The sequence below is a fragment of the Pelmatolapia mariae genome, linkage group LG6 (assembly GCF_036321145.2).
Source record: "Pelmatolapia mariae isolate MD_Pm_ZW linkage group LG6, Pm_UMD_F_2, whole genome shotgun sequence".
NCBI classification, from domain to species: Eukaryota; Metazoa; Chordata; class Actinopteri; order Cichliformes; family Cichlidae; genus Pelmatolapia; species Pelmatolapia mariae.
The window spans coordinates 33,543,130-33,567,786 of record NC_086232.1 but is presented as its reverse complement, the minus strand read 5'-3'; the positions used below and the strand labels follow the sequence as shown (position 1 = coordinate 33,567,786).

Here is a 24,657-nt window from a genome sequence, read left to right as displayed (position 1 = left end):
CATAGTGGACTGTTAGTAACAGAAGTGATCACTTGCCTGTCTTTTCAGTGCTTGAAATGAACGATCAACTTCATTTTCAAGTGGAAAAGCAGATTGATTACAGTGGTAGAATAAAAACACCAGAACAAATTGCAGCTTTTAAAAGAGACTTAGAAAATTATGACTGGCAAAATGTTTATGTGGAAGACACTAATGATGCATATAATGCATTTTTAGATATATTTTTGTCAATCTATGACAGCCATTGTCCAATTAAAAAGTTTTCTGGAAATTATAAAAAGAAAAAACCATGGTTTACACAAGGTCTGGAAAGAGCCTGTAAAAGTAAAAATAGGTTATACAAGATTTTTTGACACGTAGAACAAAGAAATATGAAGGCAAATATAAGAAATATCGAAACAAATTAACATCTATTATGCGATATGAAAAGAAAAGATATTTTGAACAGCTGCTTCAAAAACAAAAATAATATTAAGGCTACCTGGAGTGTACTAGATAGGATCATAAAAAATCAAAATAATATATGTTCTCCAACACGTATTGTAAAAAGAGGTAATGTAGTGATTGAGAATACTGAGAGCATAGTTAATGAATTTAATGATTACTTTGTTAATGTAGGTCCCAACTTGGCAAAAGAGATTTCTGTACCAGGAGGAAATGATGATAAAGTAGATTCTACTTCTTGTAAATGTAACTCAATGTTTCTTGGTGGAGTCTGTGAGAGTGACATTGTAGAAGTGGTGAGTAAATTCAAGAGTAAAAAATCCATGGATTGTGACGACCTTGACATGTCGCTAATTTAAGAAGTTCTTTATAGTGTCCTTCAGCCGTTAACATTTATTTGTAACAAATCATTTCAAACTGGAATTTTTCCAGATAAAATGAAAATTGCCAAAGTGATCCCATTATATAAAACTGGTGATAAACAGTCAAATTATACAGTCAAATTATAGACCGGTATCTTTACTCCCTCAATTTTCGAAGATTCTTGAAAAACTATTTGCAAACAAACTAGATTCTTTTATTGATAAATATGATTTATTGAATGATCATCAGTATGGGTTCAGAAGAAATCGTTCAACATCTCTAGCTGAGATGGAATTTATTGAAAATATTGCAACGGCTGTGGATGAAAAACAGTTTGGAATAGGTGTGTTCATTGATTTACGTAAAGCCTTCGATATGAAAGATCATTCTTTACTTTTGCAGAAGTGTGAAAGGTGTGGTTTAAGAGGTGTTGTACAATCTTGGTTAAATAGTTATTTGAATAATAGGTTCCAATATGTGAGTATTAATAACATAAAATCTAAACTTAGAAAAGTAACTTGTGGAGTTCCGCAAGGATCTGTTTTGGGACCTGTTATTTTTACTTTATATAGATGATATTTGTACAGCCAGTGATACTTTAAAATATGTGATGTTTGCTGATGATACAAACTTATTTTGCTCTGGAAAGGACATAAAGAAATTACTGAAAACAGTGAAAACAGAACTCATGAAGTTAAATAGATGGTTTGTATTTAATAAACTATCATTGAATGAAAGTAAAACAAAATTTATGTTATTTGGAGGTAGTAAAAGTAATATTAAAGTAAAATTGAATTTAAATAATGTTGAAATTGAAAGAGTATATGAGACAAAATTTTTAGGAGTAATTATTGATGATAAACTTTGTTGAAAGCCCCACGTAGAACATGTGAAATGGAAATTATCCAAGTCTATTTCTATTCTTTATAGAACAAGAGATTCTTTGAATAAGAACTGCCTTTATTTATTGTATACTTCCCTTTGTTTGCCTTATATGACTTATTGTGCGGAAATTTGGGGGAAAACATACAAAACATATTTGGATTCAATTTTTAAATTGCAAAAAAGAGCCATTTGAATAATAAATAAAGTTGGATATAGGGAGTCCACCAACCAGTTTTTTGTAGGATCATCTATGTTAAAATTCATGGACATTATATATTCTAAAACTTTAGAAATTATATATCGAGTGATGAAAAAGAATGTTCCAATTTGTATTTTAAGTATGTTTAAACTAAGAGATGGAAAATATGATTTGAGGGGGTCTTATGTGTTTGAAATACCTAAAGTGAGAACCAATGTTAAGTATAGATGTGTGTCAGTTTTGGGAGTGAAATTATGGAATGGACTTAATGATGAACTGAAGAGGTGTTTTTCTTTGTCATTTTTCAGGAAGAATTTAAAAATTTGTATCATACAAGGTTACAGAAATTTGGTTTGATGAATAACTTTGTGTTGATTTAATTTCTTGATTTATCATTGATTTCTTTTCAAGCTGATAAATAACTTATTTATCAATGCTATTTATTTTCTTGGTTAAGGATTTGATTATTCCTATGGGGTAAAGGATAGGATAATTATAAGCCACAAGGCTTCAGCCTATTCCTTTTTCGGTTACTGTATGATTGAGTACTTTTATGTAAAATGATAATCTGTGTTGTTGTTGACCGAAATAAATTTCACTTCGCAACACTATTTGCACAGAAATGTTTGAGAAAACCCCTACCACAGTTGATAACATCCCTGATAACTAGCCTTCTGCCTAAAGGAGTAACCAGCTGTTACTATGACGACTGAAATAGGTATTCCTCAAAAAAGCCTTTAATGTAGATAATAGCACCTGAAAATAATGTGTATTGTCTTATATCACTGTGCAATATTTCCAGGCTGTAACTTACATTAACGTATCATTTCAGCTATTTATTGTGGAGGTTTAATGAACTTTACTAAAAATAGTGTAGATTCCTCATTTTATTTGATACTTGTATTCTAGGAGCAGGAACAAGAGAAATAGAAAATTTAAAAAATCCTAACCTACTGACTGAAAATATAGTTAAATGATGAAGTCAAGTTATTAAGGATTCTAGATTTCCCAGTGTAAGACTCTTGATACTCTAGAAAGACTAACTAGCTCTACACCATAATACAACTGTGGAGTAAAAAGAGCAATAACTGCATGCAGGTGAGATACTCACAGTGACTGTACCAGAACATATTGAGCGTGACTCCTGCATTGCAATGAGGCAGAAGGCTGTCATAGAGGCATCTGAATCTGAGCCAGCTACATCACCCTATAGATGAAGCACAAACATGTTTTTTTTTCTATCAACAGAACAGTTTATAATATTTATGAAAGATGATAGACAGTTGTATAATTCGTTTCTTATTTAGTTTTCAAAGTACAGAAGAACTGGTGTTAATGAAATCAGTGCACTCACTGTCATTGTTCCCTGCAATACAGGTGCAAATTCTTTGAAAACACCATCAGGTTGTTGTCCTTTGAGAATAAGATACTTGACAGCATCACAGATCACATGATCTTGTATTTCAACCAGATGATGTGCCATTGCAAACACCTTGGCAACATAGGCAGTCAGCCTTATAGAGAGGAAGCAGGGGTTCACTAGCTTAGTTTCATTTATTTGCCCATAAAATATATTGCCAGTAAAAAATCAGAAATTCAAGCAGCACGTGCAAAATATTGTGTATGAATTCACAGATGTTTGTGGGTGCCTCACCAGGTGCTAGCTGGGCGAGCAACAAATGCAGCAAACGATCCATCATTTTTACGAAAGGTCAACTCATTTGTGTAACCTTGACAAAACAATCAAACAAACAAATAAAACAATCTTTTTAATTACTGCTATTCAACTTGTCTCTGACTCTTATCTATTTGAAGCAATTTTGAGGAGCTCTGTGTGTTTATGGAAAGAATTTATGTACTTCTGTGAGAGCCTACCGGTTTTTATATGTTGGAGGGCTTTGTTACGTTTCTCAAAGCCAACAGTTTCCCACTGGTTGGTTTTGTCCAAATACAAGGTTGCAATAACAGGCAGGGTCATTAAGATTATGTTTGACTCTCCAGAGCCTGAGGGTTGTATGATTAGAGTACCCATTGAGCTGCCACCAATAGCATTTTCCCTCAGCTGAGATACTTGTTCTCTCCCTACATGCATACACATAAAAATGATTTAACAATGAGCTAAACAAACATGTAAAAGTTCACAACAATCATTAAGGCAGTCAGTTCCCGATGACAACAATAATGTACATCAATGGTTTAGGGTGGTATAGGCACTGAATCACATACATGGTCCAAATATTAAATATTTCTCACCTGTCACAGAGATCTGTGTGCTAGTAGGTGTGTTTGGAACCAAAATGTTCCTAGGGATACCACTGCTGATAACTTCAATCTGTACACCATCTAAAGAGAAAAAAAATGTTAATGTTGGGAGATCAGTTATGAAGTGAAAAATCAGGGTGTAATTTAATAATTATAATGTAGCTTTTTGTTGGATAAACTCACTTTCTCCTTTCTTAGCAGGATCTAAAGTTATGATCTGTAGATTTTTAACCAGTACGCCCTCATGCTGGAAAATAAACAAACATTAGAAGTTATTATTATTTTAAACAGTTTCATACAATCCATGAGCCCAGTTTGCATGTCTTTTGTATGGAAGGTTACCCTGATATCAGATGGTCACTATAAAATTATGCAATGTGAACCAGACAGCTGCAGAGTAAGGGGCTACAATCAAATGAGTAAATGTAACGGGTGCATTAAAAAATAATTTATATTTCACCAAAGATCCATCCTGCAGTGTTCTTTTGCTTTGTCAGTATTGGTTATGTATATGTGTTTATTTATATATGTTTATTTTCTGTATTTATATTTTGGGAGCTTTTATTTTGATTGTGTGACCTTTGACTTCCCACGAAGTCACTTCGTGTAGGTGCGCGCTTTTTTCCTCAGTCGCCTAGAGGTCCCGCTGAGGAGAGGTGAGCGTACGCTAGTGTTCTCAGTTACAGAGTGAATAAACACAGTTAAAGTAACTAAAAGTAATTCAAACACTGCTCGTTCCCTTTGTGCATTTTGTCTCACAGTTCTGTTCGATGTTTTAGTGTGAATTACTGTTTCTCTGTCGAGTACAGCACTTTATTGTACCATGCTAGTTAACCATTCTCAGATGAGAGCACAGGAGCATGCAGGTGACTTCTCATGTGGTCCGCTATCCTTCTCTCTCCCTTGAAGGTGTTCATGTAGAAGTCCAGTAAAGTGAAGTCGCTGTACTGTTTTATTTTTATTTTAAACAGGTATGTGAGCTCCCTCTTTTACTTTTGTGTCATCTGTACTGGTTATATCTTTGTTTGTTTGTGATTCATGTTCACTGTTTCAACTAACTGTTAGATATATGTAACTTAAAAAAATATGTAAAATTGCCACTGGTAAATAAAGTCTCCCTAAAGTATAATTTTGTTGATGAGGTAATTGTCACTATATGGTCACGATGCAGTCCATTTTCATTTGTTATATATGATTATAAATACATTTTAGCAGTATTATTTGTTAAGTAGATTTGTTGTGATGTTGCACTTCAGTCGCCTAGAGGTCCCGCTGAGGAGAGGTGTTCATGTAGAAGTCCAGTAAAGTGAAGTCGCTGTACTGTTTTATTTTTATTTTAAACAGTTCTGGGAGAATAAATCCGCCCCAGCTGGCAAAGTGAGAGCTGACTCCTCTGGTCATTCGCACAACACAACGCAGAGAACTAACGGCAATCAGAGTTTAAGGCCAGACCGGCTACATAAACACCATTAACAGAATGCAATTATAATAACAAAGTTATGGGTGTTTACAACCCAAATGCACAGAATAACTATAACAGCCATCATCGATATTGGTATAAAGCCAAAACCCTTTTCAAAACCACAGTAATTTGGACCTGCCATTTTATGAACTTTAGAAGGCTTCAGAGGAGGATGCAACTATGCCTTAGCATGCTTGTATATCTATTGTCTCAAATAGTCTCCAGTTGCTGCATTTGTAAATTGGAAAAAAAAAAATTTCCCAAATGGACATAGTGGGACAAATTCGGATCATACACCAGGAGTGATGATATCCATTATATTTAGAAATCATATATAGCTAAAAGCGTAATTTTTATTTTGCCTCTGTTTTGACACTTTAGCAAGCTCTCCATTTCCCCATACTCATATTTGAAATAAATTTATTTTCCAAAATGGACACAAAAAATTAAAAGTTTTTGACCAATACCACTATTGTTTTTATGTTTGATAATTTCTTCACAAAATATCACTATAATCATTGCAGTGATATTCTTTTGGCACTGATAATGATGTAGTGAAAGCACTAATCAACACAGAAGGTTAACCTACAAAATTATCAGTCTGATGTTTGGTCTGGGATTGAGCCCATTCCCATTATAGTTTTTGTCTGTCTCTGTTTTGTGCCTAAACGTCAACAAACAATAACCTTAAAATTATTATTTTAACAGTTTTGGGAGACCTGTTCACATTCATATAACAAAAAATATATTGGTTTTATTAATAGGGAATTGATAACGAACATATTTTGTGACTAATAGCAAACATTGGTTCTCTTACCACCACCCGCAGCATCTTCATGACTCCATCATTGAGATATGAACCCTTAACAGCTGCTTTAACCTCAATGCGCCGTTCTCCCTCCTTCATGGGAATAATGACAAAGGGGACAGATCGTGTGGTCTCGGGCCCAACAGTGACCTCCTGGCGATACCTACCACGTTTAGAAGCCGAACTGCACACATGCTCCTCCTCAGTCAAATTGACGTGTACCTTTAAAAAAACAACAACAGAGATGGAAAAGAGACCAAGACAAATTCAAATTTTAAGGACATATTGATCCTATGAAGTTCTCAGATGCTGATGATTTGTTAAGCATTCCTTTTACTTTTGTTATTTCAGTTATCGCTTATTTATAGAAAACTAAGGTAATAGACTCAACATGAAAAACGGATTGTGCTCTTCAGTTTTAGTTGATGATAACCCAAATATAAAAATCCAACCTTATTTGAGGAAATATAATGATCCCAGCAAATGAAAAGGTTTTTAAGGACAGAACACAAAAAAGCAAATAAGAAAATGCACAAGATGACACGTATGAACGTCACTGTGTTTCAGTCCAGTAATTACTGTGGTTCTGTACTTACAGTGATTCGATCAGGGCTGTAGTTGTGGAGGATTGCTTTAATTTCTATCTGCTGTCCACGGACAGCAGAATAAGGCAGCCTGAGATCAATGAAGAAATCCTTCTTGACAACGACCTCAAATGGATCACCCACACAGATTCCTTAAAGAAAATGTGTAGAAAACAATGAAACCTGAAAAAAAGTAAAGTGAAGGGAAGACCGAAAAAAAAAATCCATATTTTTGTCACCAAGTCCTCACCGTGAGTTCTTGACAGACTGATGCCGGTGAACTGCCAGGTTGTGATTGAATCTTGCAAAGGAACACTTTTCACAAATGATGTGGTGTCACTGAAACACAGAAAAGTGTTAACAGTCTGAGGGATAGCTTAAGATGTAACTGTGATAATTAATTAACCACTTCATTTGTATCTATTTGTGCGTTACAATGACTCACCAGTTAGGTGTGTTTCTAGGGCAAGAAGGCAGTTGGATATCTGACCACAGCCAACTTTCTGGGAACTTGGTGCGAGTTTCATTCCTGTCAAAGAAACTGTTGTCTTCTCCTTCACCTGGATTTTGATTAAAAATGATATCATTTTGTGAATTTTATGACAAATAGTATGACTATAGATAAACACCTCCAATTTTGTTTCCATCTCTTACTGGGAGCCAGTTTGATGTCTCCCTCCCTCTTCTCTGCTCGAAGGGTTTCCACTGCCTTGCAGCAGCGCAGGAAAGCATCACGGCAGCCTTGACCATCAACAATGTACTCGCTGCGGACCTCACAGGTGTATGAAAGGGGGGTTTCCTTCATGCCATCCAGACAACACTCAGATTCTACTGGGTCTGTATAATTTTTTACTGAAAAGAGAGAAGGTTGTGGAAGAAAGTATAAGAACTGTGATTCACTGCAAACAGAAGTCAAAAACATAAAATAAATAAATAATAAATGCATAGCCTGTCAAAGGTAAAATCAGCGGCATGAGTGAAATTATGAATTAATGTGTGGTTATTTGTGTAGGGCTGGGATCAATGTTCCCTCTAATTTTTCATGTGTCTGAGCGAACACACAAACTCCCTGAGTGTCCTTTTAATTAACTGCTTTAGCCCACTTACAATGAAAATTTAAAAAAAATCTTGTTCATGACCTGTGTAGTATGTTAAGTTGTTAACACTATTGGAAGTAAAAATAACTTGAACTCCAATTTTGAAAACAACTTTCTTCTTCTTCTTTTTTTTGAATAAAGCTCTGACTTCTATTATGAGTATGAGTCTGTGGTCTGGGAGAGAGTCCTGTAACTCTGTCTGCAAAATACAGTATATAATGACCAATGTTGGGCAATTAATTATATAGTTACTTCTTCAAAAAAGTAACTGAGTTATGTAAACTGTTAGAGAGTTATCTCTGGGATGCTGGGATGATAGCTCCCTCAGGACTTAAACTCTGGTCAGAGAGTGGGGCACAGAGAGTGAGGTCCGGATATACTTTAATGAAAGTTAACAGCAGCTCAACAGTACAGCAGTAGGCATACTTAACAAGTGTGGGAGGGGCGGACAGGTGTGTGGTTCTGAATAACAAGAAACAAGGAGAAACAATTATCACATGTAAATATAACAATCATCACTTCCCAACATCACGCCAATATAATGAACTGTTACATAAATAATCAGCTGAATGCTCTGACATAAGAAAGTCCCACAATCCCATTTGAACAGGCAGGAAACAAGAATATCTGCATATCTCAGGCAACAGAAAAGACCTAATGCCCCCAAATTAGGAAAGGTCAGCAATTACATGGTCTTCAGTGCCCTCTAGTGGCTAAATAACCCAACTGCGGTGCACAGATCCAACCCGCAACAAATGCTATGGTGGTAAGTCACATGCCTCTACCAATCTCGATAAATCTCCTAGCATAAACCCCCTGTAATTAACGTCAAAGTACAACCCGTGCTATAAGTGGAAATGGACTCGTAGAACTGGAGGGATTTTGACTCGCATTTGCGCAGGAACGCACACGGCTGGAGATCGCTATTCCCCCGCACTCATGGAGAAGAACATGCCTAGTGCTCCTCGGACTCGTGATACGGCAGGACCGTCGTAAAAGCATGTGACGCCATCACCGCAGCAAACAGTAAGAACAAAGTGGAACTTATCGGCAGAAATTAACATTGCACTTATAGTGATGCGATTGAAATATAAGGAGACTTTCGGACACAAACAAAGTTTTTTGCAGCTGTTTACCTAAAAATGCAGCCAAGGCGTTTTCTTAAATAAACATTTCAAACTATTTACAGAACAATCAGGTGTTCTGCATCAAATTTGATGCCACACAAATTATTTGTGCCACTCCAAAAAGTAATTTGACTATGAGATAAAGGAGAACAACAGCCTGATACCTGCAGGCCTGACAACAGGAGATGTATCACTCCTGTAACACCTGTAACATTTAGCAGTCGCCTCATTGTTCTGACACACACAACAAAACTATTGACTACACCAAACACTAACTACACCAGATTTGCACCTAAAACTTCCCCCTTTCCTAAACATCTAAATGCCATGTTGCCATATCATTTTTTGATTGGTGGACATGGTACTTTTTTTCAAAGAATAGGAAAGGGTGGGTTTTTTTGGTTTTGTTTTTGCTCACAGGCGGAGAGCGCTTTCCAGCGTTTTCCTTATAAAACACCATTTTTACCGTTTCTTCCTGCAGTAAATATAAACAACGAAGGAAGAAAACCACACATTGCATATATTTTTATCATAACTCTGGTTTTATGTGGCATATCAACACAATTTAAAAACTGGTATAAAGTCCACACTTTTTCCATCAATTGTTCCGTCTGTCCTGCTCACATCTCCAATGGTTGTACACATTGTCATTAACGTGGCTTCACTCCACATCAGCCACGCCGCTTTGCTAGCTAAAACACCAGTGTCAGCACATAAGGACGCTGTCAAGGCCTGTCAAGGACGTTGATTAGCTGCGTATATATGAATGTAAATCGCATTATTGGCTGGACTATGGGATAAAGTGGCATCGTTCTAATCCCATACGGGAGCAGCCAGTCACATACTGACTAACACTGCAAAACAGAATTGTTAAAGTTTTAATTTTAATTTCAATTCAAGTTAGATTTTTTTGTGCGCAACACAGATTTTCTGTGAGCAGAGACCGTGCCAGCAGTGCGCAATTGTGCACACACGCTGTCATGGTTCTCTAGATCTGGAGAGGTCGTTGTGTGTGTATTTTTTGTCTTAACCTCTCCCATCCCCGCCTCTGAACCCGCCCTGAACACGCACCTGTGGCTCATTCACACTGATCCTGGCAGACTACTTAAGATGGCAAGAGAGGTTGCTTCCTCGCTGGATCGTCACACTACCTAGCGTCAGTGTAGCCTAGACTATGAAAGTGTTTCTTGTGATTTCCTAGAGTTTCCTCCTGACATTGTTTTCCTCTGTGTACAGGCTTTCTAGACTCCCTGCCCGTCTTCCCTGTCGTCTGGATTTCTGTGGATGTGTGTGAGTGAGCGTGAGCTATTTGGAGAGAGTTACGGATCAGGTTGAAGAGGAGCGTGTGTGTACCCCCGTCTGGGACCTTCCCTTCGGACCCCCCCCCCCCCCACTTCCTGGAGCTCCATGTTATCTTTTCCACTGTATATATGTATATATTCTCACTTGGTGTCACTTTGTGAATAAACCTTCACCTTCTCTCGAAACTTCAGAATCCTGCGAGTGAGTCCTCTGCCTACTATTCTGTGACAGAACGATCCAGCCACTATGGACTCAGCAGATTCTGACCCTGTTCAACGGGCTCTCCTCACTCAGGAAGCCCTGCTGGAGAGGCACGAGAAGATGCTCCACCATATTAATAAAGAGCTCTCCACCCTTACACAGGCTCTCGCCCAGCGCACACCCCTGGTAAGCCCGCCCTCTCCAAGCGTAAATCCATCTCCACATGTAAATACCTCCACATCTCCGAGTCCCCAGGTCGCTGCTGCACCCCCCGACCCTCCCGCTGCCTGGCTAGAGGCCCCGGGGAGGACGATGCCAAGTCCCGAGCCGTTTACAGGTGAGCTGGAGAAATGTTCGGGTTTTCTTGCCCAAGTCTCCCTGTTTTTCCGCCAGCAGCACAGGACGTATGCCAGCGACAATGCCCGAATTGCTTTCTTCGTTCAGCTGCTACGAGACCGCGCGCTCCAGTGGGCTCAGGCGCTATTGAAAACCCTGCCGAATATCTTCTACACCGAGTTCCTAACTGAATTCAAAGGCGTGTTTGAAAGGGACGGCGGGCCCTCTGCTGCTGCACAGCGTCTACTAAATCTGAAACAAGGTAAACGTACTATGGCTGACTTCTCGATTGACTTCCGCATTCTCGCTGTAGAAACCGGGTGGAGAGAAGAGGCAGTAAAGGAGGTTCTGCTCAACAATATTGCGGAGGATTTGAAGGATGAGCTCATGACGAGGGAATTGCCATCATCTCTCAGCTCATTAATGTCCCTGTGCATTCACGTTGACGAGCGCCTGCGAATGCGCCGCGGGACGCGACACTCAGTTTCCCAGAGTGCTCCGCTCAGTGTTGGGATTGTTGCCGGCAGTACTGCTTCATCACAACAGCCGGCCTCGATGGACGTGAGCCCCGGCGAGGCGGAGCCGATGCAGATCGGACGCGCCCGGCTTACGCCAACGGAGAGGCAGCGCCGTTTCATGGCCGGTGAGTGTTTATACTGCGGCCGTCACGGACATTTCATCGCCGTTTGCCCCGCACGGGCAAAAGGGCGTGCCCGCCAGTAGAAACGGGGGTACTGGTGGGCGAAATAAACATCTCACATTCCCCTCCTCATCTTTTGTGGCCAGCCAAGCTCACCGCTCACACCACCACTCACTCACTCAAGGCTTTGATAGACTCGGGGGCAGAACAGAGTTTTATTGATGCATCAGTCGCTAAGAAACTGGGCCTAACTTTTGAACCTCTGCCTCATGCTCTTCGAGCCTCATCTCTGAATGGACAGCGTTTGCCTGATGTCACCCATGTTACTGAACCTGTCACCCTGTGTTTGTCTGGAAATCACACTGAAGTGATCAGTCTGTTTGTTTTCAAGGCTCCGCTGACGCCTCTGGTTCTGGGCTATCCATGGCTGTTGCAGCATAATCCACTGATTGATTGGCAGGCTGGCTGTGTGTCTAGATGGGGGGAGGGTTGCCATATGACATGCTTAAAATCCGCCATTCCATCCGTCGGCTCCTCTAGGTCACCCCCGCAGGTTCCTCCGGACCTAACAGCAGTTCCTTCAGTGTACCATGAACTAGCGGAGGTGTTTAGTAAGGATCGCGCTTGTTCTCTTCCCCCACACCGGCCTTATGATTGTTCCATCGACTTGTTTCCAGTAGCTCCGTTGCCTACTAGCCGACTCTATAGCCTGTCTCAGCCAGAAAGAGAAGCCATGGAGGAGTACATTACTGACGCACTGGCTGCAGGAATCATTCGGCCATCTACCTCTCCCTTGGCAGCAGGATTTTTCTTCGTGGACAAGAAAGACAAGTCCCTCCGGCCGTGCATTGACTATCGAGGCTTGAATGCAATCACTGTCAGGAATAAATACCCGCTGCCCCTGCTGACCTCAGCGTTTGAGCTTCTCCACGGGATGACAATATTCAGTAAACTTGACCTCCGGAGTGCTTACCATTTGGTTTGCATTAGGGAGGGGGATGAATGGAAGACGGCCTTCAACACCCATCTGGGACATTTTGAATATCTTGTCATGCCTTTTAGACTAACAAATGCCCCGGCAGTCTTCCAAGCTCTCGTGAACGACGTCCTCAGAGACTTCCTCAACCACTTCGTTTTCGTCTATCTAGACGATATACTCATCTTCTCCAGGTCAGTGTCGGAGCATGAAAGACATGTCAAACTGGTGTTACAAAGATTGTTGCAAAACCGCCTTTTTGTCAAAGCAGAGAAGTGTGAGTTTCATGTAACCACTGTTTCTTTCCTTGGATTCATAATTGAGCAGGGGAACTTGAGACCGGATCCTGGAAAGGTCAAAGCGGTTTTGGAGTGGCCCACACCCCCAAACCGCAAACAGCTTCAACGTTTTTTAGGGTTTGCAAATTTCTATCGTCGTTTCATCCGTGACTTCAGCAAAATTGTCTCACCTCTTACTTACCTCACTTCCCCTAAGGTTATGTTCCAGTGGGGACAGGCGGCCACGGAGGCGTTCAATCATCTGAAACAACGTTTTGCCTCCGCTCCCATCCTCTCCCAGCCTGATCTCAACCAACCCTTCATCGTGGAGGTGGATGCCTCAGATACGGGCGTGGGGGCCGTCCTCTCTCAGACGACTGAAGGTAAACTCCATCCATGCGCTTACTTCTCTCGTCGGCTTTCACCCGCAGAGCAAAACTACGACGTTGGCGACAGGGAGCTACTTGCCATCAAACTGGCACTGGAGGAGTGGCGGCACTGGCTGGAGGGGACAGCACAGCCTTTCATTGTGTGAACCTCGCCTACCTTCAGGCAGCAAAACGCCTCAACGCACGTCAAGCCAGGTGGGCGCTTTTCTTCACTCGTTTCAATTTCTCCATTACTTACAGGCCCGGGTCCCGAAATGTCAAACCAGATGCTTTATCACATCAGTTTTCATCCTCTGAGGGGGATCGGGAGGTGGCGTCGATCTTGCCTCCGGGCTGTGTCATAGGAGGCCTCACTTGGGAGATTGAGTCGATGGTGCGGCAGGCCCAGCGTACCGAACCTGATCCGGGGACAGGACCCCTGGGGCGGCTCTACATCCCTTCATCCGTGCGATCCCAGGTGCTCCAATGGGCCCACACAGCAAGATTCTCATGTCACCCTGGAATCCAACGCACCATCGCCTTTCTGGAACGCACTTTCTGGTGGCCATCTTTAGCCCAGGATGCCCGAGAATATGTTAAAGCCTGTACTACCTGCGCCCAAAATAAGTCACAAAACACTTCCCCTGCAGGCTTGCTTCGTCCACTCCCTACCCCGGGTCGACCGTGGTCACACATTGCCCTCGACTTTGTTACTGGACTTCCACCTTCGGCAGGTAACACAGTAATTCTGTCTATTGTTGATCGCTTCTCTAAAGCTGCACATTTTGTAGCATTACCCAAGCTTCCCACAGCCCTCGAGACCGCCCAGCTGCTTACCGACCACGTGTTTCGCCTTCATGGAATTCCCTCTGACATCGTCTCCGATCGTGGGCCGCAGTTCACGTCCAAGGTATGGAAAGAATTCTGCTCATCCATTGGTGCCCAGGTCAGTCTCTCTTCAGGTAACCATCCCCAAACCAATGGGTAGACGGAGAGGCTGAACCAGGAACTGGAAACAGCCCTGAGATGCGTGGCCTCAACAAACCAAAACACCTGGTGCTCGCATCTAGCCTGGATTGAGTATGCTCACAACAGCCACACCTCCTCCGCCACTGGAATGTCGCCTTTCGAGGCCTCGCTTGGATATCAGCCGCCCCTTCTCCCATCTGTGGAAGGTGAGCATCTCGTTCCTTCTGTGCAGCACCACCTCCGCAGATGTCGGCGAGTCTGGCGAGCTACCCGTGCCGCCCTCCTTTGAACCAAGGAACGGAATCAACAGCTAGCTGACCGTCGGAGGACGCCCGCGCCCACCTACACACCTGGGCAGAAGGTATGGCTCTCCACGAGGTTCGTCCCTGTCCGCACTGAGTCTAAGAAAGTTGCACCTACCTTCATTGGACCCTTTACCGTCGAGGCTGTTGTTAACCCAGTCTCGGTCCGGTTACAGCTCCCACGTAGCATGCGTATCCACAATGTGTTCCATGTGTCTCAGTTGAAACCACACCTGTCCAGTCCTCTGTGCCCTCCTTCCAGGCCCCCTCCACCCGCCCGGCTCATTGATGGCCAGCCCGCGTATTCTATTACGCGCATCATGGACTCGTGGCGCCGTGGGCGGGGAGTTCAGTATCTGGTGGATTGGGAGGGCTACGGTCCGGAGGAACGCTCTTGGGTCCCTAGGTCGGCTATCCTTCACCCAGGTATGGTCCGGGATTTCCATCGCGCCCATCTGGACAAGCCTGGTGGGTCGCCTGGAGGCTCCCGTTAAGGGGGGGTACTGTCATGGTTCTCTAGATCTGGAGAGGTCGTTGTGTGTGTATTTTTTGTCTTAACCTCTCCCATCCCCGCCTCTGAACCCGCCCTGAACACGCACCTGTGGCTCATTCACACTGATCCTGGCAGACTACTTAAGATGGCAAGAGAGGTTGCTTCCTCGCTGGATCGTCACACTACCTAGCGTCAGTGTAGCCTAGACTATGAAAGTGTTTCTTGTGATTTCCTAGAGTTTCCTCCTGACATTGTTTTCCTCTGTGTACAGGCTTTCTAGACTCCCTGCCCGTCTTCCCTGTCGTCTGGACCTTCCCTTCGGACCCCCCCCCCCCCCCCACTTCCTGGAGCTCCATGTTATCTTTTCCACTGTATATATGTATATATTCTCACTTGGTGTCACTTTGTGAATAAACCTTCACCTTCTCTCGAAACTTCAGAATCCTGCGAGTGAGTCCTCTGCCTACTATTCTGTGACACACGCAGCTTAGAGGGAACATTGGCTGGGATACTTACACAAGCTGCTTCTGACATCCATTATAGCAGCATTGCGTTTCTTCCTGTTAACAGTGTGGCATTTAAGTTCTGTAAAGTGCAACACAGATGAGATCTACCATAACTACATTTTTGTGACAAAACAAAGTTTTAAAAAAGTGATATTTAAAAATTGATCAACAGCAATACTCTCAAAAGTAGAATGTTCCAACATGTTTCAAATAATGATACATTTGTGATGATTAAGAAACACCATCATTATTGGGTACACTTGTAACCCCATTAAGCAATAAGAAAAGAGTGGGGTATTCTATTGAATGAAATATTGTCACCTTGCCTGTATGCAGTCCCAGAACCAGCGTTAGTCTCAAACAATAGCCCAGCATCAAAGAAGACACCCATACTGTCCTTTCCTCCACCAGGTGTGCAGCCCGTGTCAGATTCCTCTACTATCTCCCACAGCTGCAGGTTAGAAATACAAATGCACATTTTGTACCAGTAGGACTTGGAGGACTTGGATACATCCAAAACATCCCAAATCAAATAGGTGTTGTCCTTTCCCACTGCCGCCAAAGCATTAGCTCATAGGGATTCATATGATTGTTGGGGCTTTCTCTGTTTTTTGTATTATTGTGGAGTCTTTACCTTGCAAAATAAAGCACCTTGAGATAATCTGTTGTTTTTACTGGGGAGAGCAACCACTTTGGAGAGTGAACGAATGAATGAATCATCCTCCTCTCCAACGAAAAGTGCAAAGAAGCATAAATCAGAGTGACATTCTGAAACCTGTAGGTCAGCTAAAGCAGACTTTTTGTTTTTTGAGAACCTCAATATGTCCATGTTCTCTAGTGAAGGCTGCTTAAGCTTGCAGCTCCACCACATCCCTCTGGGTCTTTAACAAACCTAGCCAAGTCTTTGGAGACATAAGTATATTGTAGGCACAGGTTCAGTGTCTGGTGCTTCCCTACATCCCACCACTGCTGCAAGGAACTGAATTTTGACTTTGTTGATCTAAAATTCTCTCAAAATCTAAAAGCAGTTTTAAACCCATTGTCTGACAAAAGTGTAGTGTTCAGATCCCAATAAACTCTATCACCCTTAACATTCTTAATAAAAACAAAACATTGAACCAAATAATATTGATATTTAAAACTATAAAATCTGTAAAGCCTGGCTTGGGATAAAACTGTGATGGGGTGTGGTTTGTGGTTCAGCTGTAGAGGGAGAGGTGGAAGTGGGTTCAGGGGACAGGGCTAGAGTATAATGGCTGGCACAGCTGATATTCATCATGCTAACCACACCTTCCCTTTTCAGTACCTCCCGGGGCCTCGAGTGGGAGTGCAACAACAGATGGGCTGGAACGGTCCTGGAGAGAGCTGAAGCTGTCTGTCAAGACAGGAGCTAAACTGAAACATCGGCCTGTTCACTGTAAATAAAGTTCAACTAAGTGTATTGCAATGTGTCACAGCTAACGGGGTGAGCCGTGTGGATGAAATAAATGAGGACACAAAAGCAGGCACAAAGCAAACCTGAACACGAAGGAAGGTGGGCGAAAGCAGATGAAAGTTGACAGCAGGGAGAACACACAGGTGATACACGTGATCAGCGATCAGTAAAGGAGTTGACATGACTTAAATACACACTGAAGAACACATGGAGATTACACACAGGTGGGGAACACAGCTGGACCTGATGAGCCTGACGAGACGGGGGGAAGCAAAGTTGAATACACTGACATAAGACATGGACCTTTAAAGCAAAACAGGAAACAAGAAACAATTCAAAAACGCAGACTTGACACTGAACTAAACCTACGAAACCTAAGAATAAAACCCTAAACCAGAATAAACGGAAACATAGAATTATAATGATAATCAACAAAGCATAAGAAGACATAACAATATAAGAAACTGAAAATGCTGGGTCAAAATGACCCAGAACCGTGACACAATGATGTGTTACAAAAACATTGTCTTTGTTTTTGCTCTTTGTGTATTATCCATTTATACTGTGAAAATTTCACCACACAGGTCATGTGTGTCTTGTTTCATTAAGGGTATTTTAAAGCTATTTGTAGAGGCAGCATGTGTTTCTGAGTTGTTTCTGTCCAGAAGGATTTTCAGTAAATTCAAAGTCACCCCTAACAAACAGATTTTCTTCACCACTACACCTCAGTGCCGCTTCACTTACTGTAGGACAGTCAAAACAATAAGTGCTTAAGGTTCAAATGAGTAGTAAAATGCACAACAATTGTTCTCTTCAGAGAACACCTCTGCACCGGCTGGGTCCATTTTGGTAAGAGCATTATGCTAACATGGAGGCAGACAGAGATTCAAACAGAAAGCAAGTGCTTTTATTTAGCTGAAGGAACTGGTACAAAACAAAGGCAAGGCAAGGCAAGGCAAGGCAAGTTTATTTATATAGCACAATTCAACAACAAGGTGATTCAAAGTGCTTTACAGAGACATTAAAAACAAAAACAAATAAAAAGCACGATTTAAAATTGATTAAGACAAGCAAACAAACAAACAAACAAACAAACAAACAAAACAGTATTTAAAATCAAAAATCAAAACAGTAGATAAAATCAGAACAATAGATAAAATCAGAACAGTAGATAAAGTCAGTAGTTAAAAACAAAGGCAAAAGTCTGAAACACAAATGGAAACTAATGAGAACCTAAACTGGGAATGATACAGGGGAGGGCATCAGAGGACGCAGAACAGGAACATAACAAACGATCTGCCGAAGCACAAAGAGATAGGGACAATGTAAAGATAGGAGGGTGATTAAGGAAGTGGAGATAGCTGGGAACACAGCAGAGACAAATCGGGGTAACAAAACAAGGAATGTAAGTTTTTAGGCAATGCATACTAGACACAGGAAAGTTATACAGACTACAGGTCAGCTTGAAGGGCTAATTTGTGGTGCCCATACGTGCACTGTGACAGCAGCCCACTGATTCGTTTTTATTACTGACACTGCTCCCCGAATCTTGGAATGGCACGCTGGTCCAGTTGGTAATGACCTTTAAGGTCTATCCGATTGGAGCAGACGTCCTGGTTAAACATACGTCGTATGCGAGTCATAAAGGGAAGGAGCAAAGACTCTGAGGGCAATAGTTTGTGTATTATTGAAGGTTTAAACTCTAGGTCACAGTGGATGTCCCTTACAAAGGTGAGAGGAAGACAATGATTGAGCTAATGGTTTAAACCTTAACAGGTTTAAAAAGAGGGATTTGTTAGGTAATATAGTGAATAAAATCATATTTAGAGGTCTCGACAGTGTTTAGTTAAAAAAAATCATGACAATGTAGAATCTTCAAGGTGAAGGTACACTAAGTTCTATGATAAGGTGGGTCACAGGGACCATGTGAGATAAGAGCAGCACCCAGTCTCAGCCAGAATTGCTCTCACGGTCACTGGAACAACAAGGCGAGAGATATGAGAAAAGAGAAAGCGTCTGACACACATGTAGCAGTGTAGGAGCCTTCCTCTTTGAGATGCAGTTCTCCAGGATTGGATGAGATGGAGTGTTGAGAGGTTGGGACCAGCCTGAAGACCAACCGGAGAGCTAAGTCTAAACCACAGCTCCTCATCGCCCATAGTGACCAATCAGATGGATACACATTTTTCATATAAAACTCTGTCATTCTAAGATAGGGTATTCTTTTGGCAAGTTGGCTGCACTTAACTGCAGTTTCCTAAACAAAGGGGGGTCCATGTTCATTTTTGATCATCCAATGCTTTAATAAAAGTTCTTAATGATCTTTTATTAGCCACTGACTCAGGTGACTCAGCTGTGCTTCTGCTTTTAGATCTGACCGCTGCCTTCAATACTGTTGACCACAGCATCTTAATCTCACGGTTGGAGCATTGTGGCGTAAAGGGCACCCCATTAGAGTGGTTCAGGTCATACCTGTCTGACAGGACCTTCTCTGTGAGCTTTGGCGATTTTATCTCTTCCTCAGCTCCCCTTACTTGTGGTGTTCCCCAGGGATCTATACTGGGGCCAATATTGTTCTCCATTTACATGCTGCCTCTAGGTCTAATTTTTAGAAAATATAACATTTGTTTTCATTCATATGCCGATGATACTCAGATCTATCTTCAACTGAAGGGAAACAGTCCTGCCTCACTAGAACCCTTACTTCAGTGTCTCGGTGAAGTTAAATCTTGGATAGCCTCTAACTTCCTTAACTTCAATGAGAACAAAACCAAAGTGTTAATTTTTGGACCAAGCGGCTATCCCAGCACCTCTAATTTTAACCTGCACAGTCTTGAGCCTTTTGTCAAATCGCATGCCATATATTTGGGGGTTATATTTGACAGCAATTTCATCTTTGAAAAACAAATTAGCTCAGTCGTACAGCGGTCTTTCTACAAACTGAGGATTTTATCTAAGGTGAGATCATTTTTATCTTTTAAAAACTTTGAACGGGCGATTCATGCTTTCATTATATCCCAGCTGGACTACTGTAACTCCTTATATGCTGGAGTTAGCCAGACCTACCTGGCAAGGCTGCAGTTGGTCCAGAATGCTGCAGCTCGTCTTCTGACACGTACTAAAAGATGTGAACACATTTCCCCGGTGCTTGCCTCTCTTCATTGGCTCCCTGTCCACTTCAGAATTAATTTTTAAATTTTATTGTTGACTTACAAAGCCCTGAATGGACAGCCTCCCGGGTATTTGTCTGACCTCTTGCAGACTTATACCCCCCTTAGATCTCTTAGATCAAGTGATCTTTTGCTGTATCAAGGTCGAGGCTGGTTCATAGAGGCGATCGAGCATTTGCAGTCGTAGCGCCTAAGCTGTGGAATAATTTACCCCTATACATCAGACAGGCTCCCACTGTCAATCTTTTTAAATCTTATCTTAAAACGCATTTTTATTTACTGGCTTTTAATACAGCATGAAAGTTATTTTTTAATTCATATTTGGTGTTTGCTATCAATACTCTTAGTTATTTTATTAGGTATGTTGTATTCTTGTACAGTTATTTTATTATGTATGTTGTATTCTTGTACAGCACTTTGGTCAACACTCCTGTTGTAATTAAATGTGCTATATAAATAATTAAACTATTAAACTATAAAACTATTAATAATCATACCACAAGAAAGTGTTTCAACTGGTGATTCCTAAAGGCCTCTGATCAACAACCACTGGCCAATGTGTATGGTCAAGAGTACCATTCACAGAGTGGGGGATGGCTGCAATCACAGCATTGAAAGATAGTAAAGAGAAAGATGGCCTTTCCCTTTTTACATAAATGGCCTCCTTGACTCCTCACTCAAACCAGTGTTTCTTCTGATTGGACTACAAGAAAGCCCAGAACTAAGTGCCTCACATATGGATACAACATTAAGCAATAAGAAAAATCCAAGAGTACATCAGGTGACTTGCATAGTATACAGGAACATCTGTGCTCAGTATGGCCTGGAAGTCCCAAAGGTGGTTAAGAATGACCAAGCTAAGGTCCTGACGGACTTCCAGATAAAGGCAGACAAACTGGTGATGGCTAAACAACCAGACATGATAGTGGTGGACAAGCAGAGGAAGACTGATGTAGTGATGGATGTAGCTACACCGAGTGAAAGCAGCATCAGGAAAAAGGAACATGAGAGAGAAGAGCTCAAGAAGATGTGGAGGGTGAAAGCAACAGTGGTCCTAGTAGGAATTGGAGCAATGAGTGCAGTGACCACTAAGGTGGGCAAGTGGCTCCAGCTGATCCCATAAACAACACCCAAGAACTCTGTCTAGAAGAGATCAGTGTTAAGAACAGTAAAGATACTGTGCAGGACCCTCAAGCTTCCAGGCCTGTGGTAGAGGACCCAAACTTGAAGGATAAAGACCACCCCACAGGGGAAGAAGGGAATGTTTTTGTTTCTAATGAATAAAACCAGGCCCTGTATATCCAAAGAAGAAAAAGTCATGGATCCCATACAAGAAAAAGTCCCTTCCATGGAAGATGACTGAGCATAGGTAACCACAAACACTTGACTTCACTTACCAGTCGGAACTGTCTTCCAGAACAGCCTGGACACCTGCTCTTCTCCCTCTCCTCCATCAAATCAGAAGTGTCATTTGTATTGTTTTTATTGTTATGGGTTCTCAATGATGACACCATTACATGGTAACCATTGACACCATTGAAAGAGAAAGTTCTTTATCGAACTAGTCTTCATCACATGTAAACAGGAACAGTGTCTTACAGTCTGCTACATGTGGTTTTTTGCCTCTCACAAACACTGAACGCCCCCTGCTGTCTGGGCATATAAACAGCATCAACATCAAACACCCAAACAACATATAAACACATTTAATTCTGTTCAATGAATCTCACAGGTGGCTTCAAATTTCTTGAAGATTTTCTGAGTGTTCGTTCTTGCATATGGGTGGGTGCCTCAAGTGTTAGAGTCTCAAGTGTGTTGGGATTGTTCAGCAGCCTCAAACCTCTGCTCCACTGTTGCAGGTCCCTTAAGAATATCTCGGTGATTTCATCTCAGAAGAACACCATTTTTGTTGATGTATGTCCTTGGCTAATCTTGAGAAAATTCGCTTTCCGTGCCAATGTGTTCGTTTTGTCTTTAAACCTCACTTGATCCCCAGCATGCAGTTCAGTTAGATTCTGGTTCCTCTATTATAATAGGACTTCTTCTTTGCTTTTTGTTGCTCCTTGAACTTCTTCACACTGTTTCCCTCCTTTGTTTTAAGCAGGTTATCCTGAATGGGCAGGTTTGATCTCAGGCGTCGTCCCATGAGAAGCTGTGCTCGTGACTCACCACACTCAAGCGATATACTAGCAGGCTTTGGTAGAAGTCAGTACCACTGTCTCTTGCCTTGCTCATCAGCCCCTTCACTGTTTGGACTAACTTTTCCAGTAGTACATTAGATTGTGGGTAATGAGGGCTTGATGTTGTGTGAACAAAATCCCATTCCATGGCAAACTGTCCAAACCTCATGTTAGAAAATTCTGGTCCATTGTCCGTGGCTCAGCAGGATTGCTTGCTTAATATCTCAGACATGTTGAATAGTTTGACACCTCATTTGTCACATCCTGATTAATCCGTGGCCAATACATCACTTCACACGCTCTCTTTTTGCATTTTTCAAGGCCAAGACGCCCTGCACGTATCTTCTTGAGCATTTGTATTTGCAGGCTCTTTGGGATGACTATTTTGCTTGCCTTGAAAATGATATCATCCACCACTGACAGCTCTGCTCTGCAGTTCCAATATTCTTGAAAGACAGCTGAGTAGTCTTGCTTACAGCTGGGCCATCCATCTATGATGGTTTTGCACAGTGTTTCTAAAGTTTCATCGTTGCTTGTCTCCATTCTTATGAGCTCCATTTTCCCTTCTGGAACAGGTAGCGCATTTGTGATCATGCTCATATATACTCTTACATTATCATCCATCTTGGTGTTCGCCAGCTCTTTCAGATCAACAGCTCTGGATAGTGTGTCGGCTGTGTACATCGGCTTACCAGGGGTGTACATCACGTTGAGTGTGTAGCATTGCAGTTGAATGATCATTCTTTGGATTCACAGTGGATAGTCATTGAGTACCTTTTGGAACAATGCTATTAGTGGTTTATGGTCAGTTTCGACACTGATTGCCTGCCCTGACACAAACTGTTGGAATTTTTCACAGGCATATGTTATGCTGAGCAGTTCTTTTTCTGTTTGTGCATATCTTGTCTTTGTGTGTGTCATGGATCTCCTAGTCACCATACTTCTGTATAAGAACAGCTCCAAGTCCACTCTGTAATGCATCTGATGAGATCTAAATAGGTCTTGCTGGGTCATAAAACTTCAGAACTGGTTCTTTTGTAAGCAGCTTTTTCCAGTTACACCATTTATTCATGTTCATGATTCCACTCCCATTTAATTTTCTGTTCAGTCAGCTGTCTCAGTGGCGCCATTTTTTTTTAGAGAAATTGGGTATGAATTTTCCCATGTAGTTTGTCATGCAATTAAACCTCTGTACATCTTTCTTGCTTTGTGGTCTTGGCACATTTTCTATTGCTGACACTCTTTGAGGATCTGGTCTGATGCCTTCACTGCTCATGATGTCTCCCATGAATGTCAGTTCATGTTCATAGATAATGTGTATTGTCTTATGATACACCTCAGTTGCTGAAGCAATGCCGAATGGCAGTCGCCAGAATCTGTGCCTGCCAAATGGGCTGTTGAACTTGCACAGTTTTGAAATTTAGCTTCAGCTGCCAGAATCCTGATGAAGCATCTAGCTTGCTAAAGTACTTCACTTTTGCAAACTGTGACATTATTTCTTTCTTCTCTTCACTCTGTTCAGATCTCTAAGATCCATGCAAACTCTGAGCTTTCCATTCTTTTTCGCAACAATACTAAGGGAACTCACCCACGCAGTTGGTTCATTGATCTTTTCAATCACTTCCAGGTTTTCCATCCTGTCCAAGTCGGCTTTCAGCAGCTTTTGTAGAGCAAATGGTATTTTGTGGCATGGATGAATGACTGGTGACACACTTTCATCCACTCTGATTTTGTGTTCTCCAGAAAGGTAGCCAAGACCCTGGAATATGTCACTATATTCTTTAATCAGCTCATCATAGTCCATGTCATTGTGAGTTTCCACAATGAGTACTTTAACTAGGTTCAGACTCTCACAAGCATGTAAACTTAATATGGGCTGCACATTCTTCGGCACCACAATGAATGTTAGTGTGTGCTCCTTGTCTTTGTTTGTCACTTTCACAATTTGCCATATGCAGGACATATGGATGTTGCATGCTACATCGACCACAAGTCTTTTCTGTTCTGTCCCTGTTTGCTGGTGACTTTGATTGCTGGTTTATTTCAGAGGCAGCAGCCTTCTTATTGACTCTGTGTGTGTTCTTTTTTAAAGCATCTACTTTGCAGCTGTCACTAAACAGTTCTTTTGCTTGTGCTTTCACAGTCTCAGCTGCTCTGCACAGTGTTAATGCTTTTTCCAGGTCAAGATTCTCCTCTCTCAGTAGCCTGTCCCTTAGACTATAATCTGGAATCCCGCACACAAGTCTGTCTTTTATCAAAGAGTCTGTCAG

At 41.7% G+C, this 24,657-nt stretch overlaps 1 protein-coding gene across 1 annotated transcript in view; it reads right to left on the bottom strand.

The window, feature by feature from the left end:
* Positions 1–24,657, bottom strand: part of LOC134629771 (complement C3-like) — a 64,067-nt gene that overhangs the window by 16,728 nt on the left and 22,682 nt on the right. Inside the window, exons 16-28 of the mRNA XM_063477289.1 lie at positions 15,924–16,053; positions 15,613–15,681; positions 7,662–7,859; positions 7,453–7,567; positions 7,258–7,346; positions 7,020–7,159; positions 6,433–6,645; positions 4,337–4,400; positions 4,145–4,234; positions 3,767–3,973; positions 3,546–3,621; positions 3,246–3,405; positions 3,003–3,098 (exon numbers count right to left, since the gene is read on the bottom strand). Of these exons, the coding sequence (XP_063333359.1) occupies positions 3,003–3,098; positions 3,246–3,405; positions 3,546–3,621; positions 3,767–3,973; positions 4,145–4,234; positions 4,337–4,400; positions 6,433–6,645; positions 7,020–7,159; positions 7,258–7,346; positions 7,453–7,567; positions 7,662–7,859; positions 15,613–15,681; positions 15,924–16,053 (1,647 nt within the window). The remainder of the gene's footprint in view (positions 1–3,002; positions 3,099–3,245; positions 3,406–3,545; positions 3,622–3,766; positions 3,974–4,144; positions 4,235–4,336; positions 4,401–6,432; positions 6,646–7,019; positions 7,160–7,257; positions 7,347–7,452; positions 7,568–7,661; positions 7,860–15,612; positions 15,682–15,923; positions 16,054–24,657) is intronic.